Source organism: Triplophysa dalaica, chromosome 7, assembly GCF_015846415.1.
Source record: "Triplophysa dalaica isolate WHDGS20190420 chromosome 7, ASM1584641v1, whole genome shotgun sequence".
Lineage (NCBI taxonomy): Eukaryota > Metazoa > Chordata > Actinopteri > Cypriniformes > Nemacheilidae > Triplophysa > Triplophysa dalaica.
In genome coordinates this window covers 13784012-13792744 of record NC_079548.1, presented here as the reverse complement: position 1 = coordinate 13792744, position 8733 = coordinate 13784012, and the positions used below count along the sequence as shown (strand labels likewise).

Sequence of the window (8733 nt, the reverse complement as noted above, 5' to 3'; positions counted from 1 at the left end):
TTAAACATGGAACCAACAGATTCTTAAATGAAAACGTCACAAACATAAACATTTCATCTATCTCCCTATATTATAAACACAACCCCAACAGACAGGTTTCACTCTGTCTTTGGAGACAGACATCCCGGCTGACAGGGTGGAACCACCTTTTACCAACTGGAATGGGGGTAGAAACTTAGCAGCGACAGTGGGGACACGACAACAGGTCATAAAAACACAAACCTAAACATTAATTACCAGGTTGTTAAAACACACAAACATTACCTTTGTTTGGAACCCGTTGATAAGAAGACAAAACCTCAAACACTTTTCATCATTTGTCACATAAAAGTCAAAACCAACTCGCTCTTAGAAAAAAACGTCACCCACTTTCACATTCAATTTATCTCTTTCGAATTTACAAATCACCCACAGCACATCATGTTACCAGGTAAAAAGACCGCCAGGGTCACAGCTTGCTCTTGGTTTGGGGTGGAGGGGGTTGTGGGGGGAGGAAGGAGGGGGGGAGAGGATTCTCCAACATAGATAGAACTTCATTTCATTTGACCATTTAACTGTATGCATCACACTTCAACACAGGCAAGTTCTTTTAAACTGAAAACCCGACTTTAAAATATTATTTTATCGTATTTCATTTTATATCAATTTTATTTTACATCAGTGCTTCTTGTTTCTTTAACTCATCTTGTAATGCTTCATTCACAGACATTACGGCCAACGACCAAGCATTCTGAAACCACATCCTCATCTCTTCTACAAACAAGGGGGGTGGGAAACAACAAGGTCTGGAAATTACACACACAAAAATCCTGAACAACAAAAAGGGTGTCATAAATGCAAGATGGATGCACCTGACTGCGTGCAACAGCTTTCAACACAGGCAAGTTATTTCTCATACTCAACTAAACCTTTCTTTACCAAGTCATAAAAATGAACCTATATGAACTTTGTTTGGGACATCTTGATAAGAAAGACAGACCCCTAGTGTCATGTTGGGTTACGAGACAGACACCCGCTGTAAGTCCTGTAGGATGGGACCAACATTTTGCCAGGTGGTGTGGGGTGCCAGACCCAGGAACCAGAGCAAGACTTTTATAAACTTTTTTACTTGATCTTAGAAGAAACATCACACGCATTAACATTTCATTTATCTCTCCTCTCATATACTAATCACCCACATCAGATAGACTTCACACAGGTGTTGGGAGACATGTCTGAAAGCATTGTCTTGTTCTGGGGGTGGGAGGTCTGTGTGTGTGTGTGTGTGTGTGTGTGTGGGTAGGAAGGGGGACAGAGAATCCTCGAGCATAGCTGGAACTTCAATTTTATCAACTGACTGCATGCATCACACTTTAACACAATCAAGTTATTTTTAAACTTAAAACCTGATTTTCAAAATATTTAATCTTATTTCAGTTAAATGCTATTTATCTATCATCAGTTCTTCTTAATTCTTTAACTCATTTTGTGTCATTTCATCCATAGAGATTATGGTCAAAGACCATTCATTCTGAAAAAAAGTTCATAATGTTTTAAAAAAGTTATTTTTAAGCTTAAAAATCTCAACCTGACTATTTTGTCTTATTTATTTGATCACTATATATCTATTTTATTAAACATCAGTGCTTCTTGTATTCTTTAACTTTTAATTGCTCTCATTCACAGGAGCTCATTGACCAAACCAATTCCTTATCTCTTCCGCTGTGAAGGGGGGGTGTGACAGCAAGGTCTGGACATTACAAACATCTTTTATGATCATCAACAAAGGTCATAAATGTACACACGTTGCACGATCAAAGGGGGTCATAATCATAAAACACAGCAGGGGGCCATAAATTAGGGGGTCAAACGAGGTCATAATCATAAAACACAGCAGGGGGCCATAAATTTGGGTAATAAATCACAATTTTTGACACACGGTGTATCATATTTACTACTCACACATTAATTTTGGATAGTTCACTCAAAAATTAAACTTCTGTAATGAATTACTCACCTTCAGTATTTCCAAATATAAATGTATGCAATTCTTTGTTTGGTTGAACACAATGAAAAATATTTGGAAGAGTGTAAGCAACCAACAGTTCTGAGGCACCATTGACTACCAAAACATATATATTTGGGTCTTTTGTGTTCAACAGAACAAAAAACTTACACAATAATATTTCCTTAGTAAATGAGTAGCATACCACTTGATCTGTGTTATGATTTCCGGGGGAGAACCCAAGTGCAGGCAAGCACGAGACAGGAGGTAGGGGTAACACAGGAATTTATTGGACAAACACTAACAAAAAGGCAAAACAAAACCCACAAGGGGGAAAACAGGACAAGATATATATATATATAAATAAACAAGGACAAGGACTAACTAAACTACAAAACAAAGTACTTGAAAGGAACACTAAACTAACACTTACAAGACACGGGGAAACAGGAACAAGGCAAGACTGGGTAAACGTATACCAGCAAAACAGATGCAATCAACTGAGCATAAGCACAAGTATCTTCACGTACATGTATCCACAAGTAACGAACCAGCACAAGACAATGAAACATGAGAGGTATATATAGGGGAAACAGACAAGGGATAATTAATAGGGACCAGGTGATAGGGGTTAACAATCAAGGAAAGCTAATGAGACAGAAAGGGCGGGAACTGACGAGACTCGGGGAGAGAGTATGGAAAGCCAAAAGACTAAAAACTTCTCTCCCCACATAAAACAGGGAATTCTGTTTTGGTTCTGCCTCAAGACCAAGAATAGCCAAACATGATAGGCAGAACCGTGACAGAACCCCCGCCTTAAGGAGCGGCATCCTGACGCTCCTCAAGGAGACTCGCAGGACAAGACAGCCAGGGACATTGACAAGATCAAACAAAACATAGAAAACAAGACTAGGGGCAGACAAGCAAGAACAATAAACGGGTTGGGGTGAGACAATAAAAATAACAAACAAGGGAGGGGGGGAGGGGGAACAACAAAGTTCATGGGGGAATGTCCAGTAGGGTTGGGATGGAGGGGAACAGATTTAGACCGGGGTGACGCTCGAGAGCGTGAAGCCCCAGGGGTCTTAATTTGAGAAGTCCTGGGGGGCGCAGTCTTAGTCCCAGAGGACCTTGTAGGGACAGTCTTGGCTGCCGGTTGGACACGGCAAGGACCTAGGAATGCTCCCAGTTGAGTCGCCGGCAGGGCTGCGGGCTGAGTCGCCGGCAGGGCTGCGGGCTGAGTCGCCGGCAGGGCTGCGGGCTGAGTCGCCGGCAGGGCTGCGGGCTGAGTCGCCGGCAGGGCTGCGGGCTGAGTCGCCGGCAGGGCTGCGGGCTGAGTCGCCGGCAGGGCTGCGGGCTGAGTCGCCGGCAGGGCTGCGGGCTGAGTCGCCGGCAGGGCTGCGGGCTGAGTCGCCGGCAGGGCTGCGGGCTGAGTCGCCGGCAGGGCTGCGGGCTGAGTCGCCGGCAGGGCTGCGGGCTGAGTCGCCGGCAGGGCTGCGGGCTGAGTCGCCGGCAGGGCTGCGGGCTGGACACCGGGCTGTCCAACGGCCTCATCTCCGAGCGAGAGAGTGGCTCTCTGAGACCGGCGTTGAATAGCACTGCCAACTCCTCCTCTCCGAAGGTGCCTTGTTCGGCCACATCAAGGAATCTCCCCACGTACTCATCCACAGTCTCCTCTCCCTGGCGAAGGCTGCAGAGGAGACGGGCCAGGGTTGTCCGGTCTGTGTTCATGCTGCCGCTGGGTTCAATCTTGGGCTGGTTCGTTCTGTTATGATTTCCGGGGGAGAACCCAAGTGCAGGCAAGCACGAGACAGGAGGTAGGGGTAACACAGGAATTTATTGGACAAACACTAACAAAAAGGCAAAACAAAACCCACAAGGGGGAAAACAGGACAAGATATATATATATAAATAAACAAGGACAAGGACTAACTAAACTACAAAACAAAGTACTTGAAAGGAACACTAAACTAACACTTACAAGACACGGGGAAACAGGAACAAGGCAAGACTGGGTAAACGTATACCAGCAAAACAGATGCAATCAACTGAGCATAAGCACAAGTATCTTCACGTACATGTATCCACAAGTAACGAACCAGCACAAGACAATGAAATATGAGAGGTATATATAGGGGAAACAGACAAGGGATAATTAATAGGGACCAGGTGATAGGGGTTAACAATCAAGGAAAGCCAATGAGACAGAAAGGGCGGGAACTGACGAGACTCGGGGAGAGAGTATGGAAAGCCAAAAGACTAAAAACTTCTCTCCCCACATAAAACAGGGAATTCTGTTTTGGTTCTGCCTCAAGACCAAGAATAGCCAAACATGATAGGCAGAACCGTGACAATCTGATTTGACTAGATCTAAGTCAACTGCGCTATTTTGAAACACCATGATTAGAATACATAAAAACATATTTTTTATATATTAACTACAAAATAAATGTGTGACAATAGAGCACTTTAATAACATTATAGAAATGTATTTATAAAAAGACCTTATCTGGGTGTGCAAAGCATTTGCAGTTAGCAAAACAAAAAACTTGCCTGGCTGGTTTGCATGCAGTTCATTTTTCGTAAATGGTAATTTATTGCAAAGAAAAATGTATACCTTTATCAACATCTAGACCTTAATCTAAACACCATAATCCACCATTTAAAATAAGAGGAAAAGACTAGATCTGTTCTAGAGATCTGACAAATCTGTTCCCTGTTCAGAGTTAACAGAAAATTTAAGCAATTGTGAACTATTTGTCAATATTTTAACAACTTTAAAATATTGTTTTAATCAATTATTTAATAGCGACTGTGATGTATTATAATAATAACATGTTACAAAATAGTGCCCAAATGACACCAAGAGAGGGCGTCACCATAAATTAAATGTTCAAGGTGTTCTGTTTTTGTCATGCCTTTAGGAGTAACATCTCAGTTACTCCTCCTCCTAATATTCTACCTGCATTGGAATGATAATCTCGGAAAGATCATATTCTAGATAGTAAGACCAAATACTACAGCTCATGCAAATGGGCTTGCTGTTACCTATACATCACAATCAGATTCAGCAAACTGCTCAATTTAAAAGAAAATAATTCACATTTAATGTGCATCAATTACATTTCTGAATTATTATCATAACTATGAGGACCATATTTGGAATTTCATCATTATTGTTGTTTTTACTCATAAAGGTATGTTTACACTTATTGTTTTCCAACTATAAGAGCCTTTTAAAAAATGAGTTGATGTGATATCTTTGATTTCACAGGTATCAGTGGTGATGAGATCAGATTAGATCAGTCACCTGCTGTTGTTAAGAGACCTCAGAAACAGTGAAGATCTCCTGTAAAATATCTGGTTTTGACATAACAGAGTACTACATGCACTGGATAAGGCAGAAACCAGGGAAAGCTCAGGCGTGGATTGGAAGTGTTAACTCTGGTATTGGTGATGTTATATATGCAGACTCATTGAAGATTATTTTACTTTTAATGAGGACGTGTCTGCAAGGCCAAGAGTCTGAAAGAAGTGGACACTGCTGTATATCACTGTGCTCGAGAGTCACAGTGTCTCAATCTGATAAATCAACTCTACAAGAACTGTTTGGAAATTACAATCAAAATTGATTTGTTTAATGTTCATGAATACTGGTCAACAAACTATTTATTATAAAGTTAATCTAAGATTTTTATCTCAGATTTTTTTTAATTTTCTGTCATACTTCTAAAAATGGGATATCATCCTTATCTCTCTAGCAACATGCCACAAGAAGTAATCTACAAATCAAAACATAAATATTGCTTTAATTGCTTATATGTAAACCAGTATAAAATTGCAATTTCACTTTGCCAATAGTATTAATAATTATATTGAAACCAAAACAAATCCAATTTTAGTAGAAAATCCATGGGATCTCTTCCAATCTTTATGTTGATTTGACTGCACCATTTACGTACAATCTACATCTGCAAAGCTCTATAATGCAAATCATTTTGAAGGGAGGGGCACACAAAGTCCTAATGGACTGTATTATAAACTGAAGCCTCAGTCAGTGTTTGAGCCTGTAGCTTCCTTTTAGTGTAAACTGTAACTTGTTATTCTCTTCATCTGACAGTTTTAGGGTGATATTAAAAATGTTACAGTACGGGATTTTGCTGACGATTATTTCATGTGAGAAAATTATCTCAGGTATCTGGATATTTACTTTCACATCACTTTTCTAAACTATCTAAGTATTAATCTTCCATGTTTTTCAGGTGTATGTAGTCAATCATTGACGTCGTCTGATTCTGTGGTGAAGAAACCTGGAGAATCAGTCACTCTCTCGTGCACTGTGTCTGGATTCTCTATGAGCAGCTACTAGATGCACTGGGTCCGTCAGAAACCACAGAGTCCTCTGGAATGGATTGGATATATAGATACAGGCACAACTGCATATTATGCTCAGTCTCTGCAGGGACAGTTCTCCATCACTAAAGACAACAGTAAAAACATGCTGCTCTTAGAAATAAAAAGCCTAAAGATGGAGGACACAGCTGTGTATTACTGTGCAAGAGACTCACAGTTAAACAGAAAACTACAGGGCTGCACAAAAACTGTTCATGCAAGAAATGACTTAAGGCCTGAGGATACTAAAACAGAAAACTTCCCAAACTACTGTATCAAAAAAAATGCAAACAAACTACTCTTTATTAATTACATAATTTTTTTGTATCGTAATGTTTATCTATCTGTGAGAACTCAAGGAGAATTTGTGTTAGATGTTCTGAACTATGAGCAGGCACACTTCTGTATATCACTTATACAACTAAAATATATATTTTACAGTAACAAATTGGTCAAAATCTTGCCAATCTAATCTTTATTCGAATCTTATGATTACAATGGGCTCAATTGTATTGTAAACTCTTTATATACTCTCATAATTTTTAATAACTATCATGAGGAAAATATTTAAATGAATAATATTTTATGCTTTTCTATTTAATATAGATTGCTTCATAAATGAATATTTTAGCTATTTCTCTAATTAAAGTCAAAATAAAAAAATATATAATGTGCTTTCATTACTTTTAAGAATGTATTTTTATGTCATGTTGCACATGCAAATCTCACTTCCTCCTCTCTTATCAATCATAACTTACTAGCTGACTTATTAAGGCTTTCTTTGTAAATTACATGGGAATTCACCTTTGCATCAGAGAAATCATGTTCTCTACATATTTCCTAATATTTAAGCTGTCAGCTTTAACCTGTGTGGGTTATATCTGGGGTGTTGAGCACTTTTCAGAAAGATTCTTTAAAAACCAAGTTTAGTATTGCTAATGATCCATCCAGCAGTACAGTGAGTCTGCATGGAAAGAGTCTGCAAGCTGATGACACGGCGGTGTATTACTGTGTCAAAAGGGACACAATGTACATAACACACAGACCTCAGTATAAAAACAAATTAAGTTTTTCCCAAGTACGTTATTAGATATTTATTAGCGTGTCATTTCTGTGTCAGAGCATGGAGTTTTAGAGTCACCCAATTTTTTTTTTAAACCACCAAAAACACAATAACTTGAATTAAAGGTTATTTAAAATAGAGGTAATTTGAGCTTGAATCCTTTATGAGATCATCTTTTCAATTTATATAAATAAAAATAATAATGTGATTTAATAATAATGAAAATATTTTAATAAACAGTAAAATATGTCCTTAAAGGTTTAACATCTTATTAAATTAAACAGTTTACATTTGCATTATTACAGCTATTTCCATTATTCTGAAAAGATTAACGGAAAATTTAGAATTTTAAGAGGCATTTTAACAAAAGGGGTCGATTGTACCTTCAGATGACTGGTATAAAATCCTAAGACACTTTTTTTACAGGGTTTTTCTTGTTCAGACTTCATAATTAAATGTTATGGCACAAATATTTATACACACTATGGAGTGACTCTATCTCAGCTGTTTTGTCTCTTCATGTTATCTCATACTGACTCGATGATGTTTGTATTGAACATCAAAGAGGAAGGGACATGCAAACTATATCTAGGTGTCCTCCCATTATAAAAGTATGTATGTCTCACTGGCAGAAGTGTGCATATGGACTTCTATTTTACAGTTTAAAGTGAAGAGAGTTTAAAAATGAAGCCAAGTACCATTTTGAGCTATGTTACAACATTCCTGACATTTCAATGTAAGTTCAACTATTTTGATCACTAAAAATATAATTTTAAACCTAATTTTGCTTTGTTTTACAGGCAGTTGGAGTCAGACGCTGACTGAATCTGAACCTGTTGTCATTAAACCTGGAGGATCTCATAAACTGACCTGTACTGCATCTGGCTTTGACTTCAGTAGCTACTGGATGGCTTGGATCAGACAAGCTCCTGGAAAAGGACTGGATTTTGTTGCAATTATTGAGTATGACAGTGCTTCAAAGTATTACTCCAGTGCTGTTGAAGGAAGGTTTACGGTCTCCAGAGACAACAGTAAAAAGCAGGTGTATCTGCATATGAGCAATCTGAAGAATGAAGACACAGCGGTGTATTACTGTGCCAGACACCCACAGAGACAAAAGAGATTGTGGCCCTGAACATAAACCTGTGTGCTTGACACAATACAATTTGATAAGAAGATAAGATGTCCTTTTTATTAGACTAAATTAGATTAGAGAATTCCTTAAATAAATTAAGATATTGTTTTGCATTGATATTACATTTTAAATAAGTTAAATGTTTTATCTTATTAAATT

General features: G+C 38.5%; 1 gene segment (V, D, J or C); it reads left to right on the top strand.

Moving 5' to 3' along the window:
• The first annotated feature begins 8083 nt into the window (after positions 1 to 8083).
• Positions 8084 to 8574, top strand: LOC130425845 (immunoglobulin heavy variable 3-7-like). The segment is given in 2 exon segments: positions 8084 to 8175; positions 8240 to 8574. Coding segments are annotated over 2 exon segments (387 nt in total).
• The last annotated feature ends 159 nt before the right edge of the window (positions 8575 to 8733 follow it).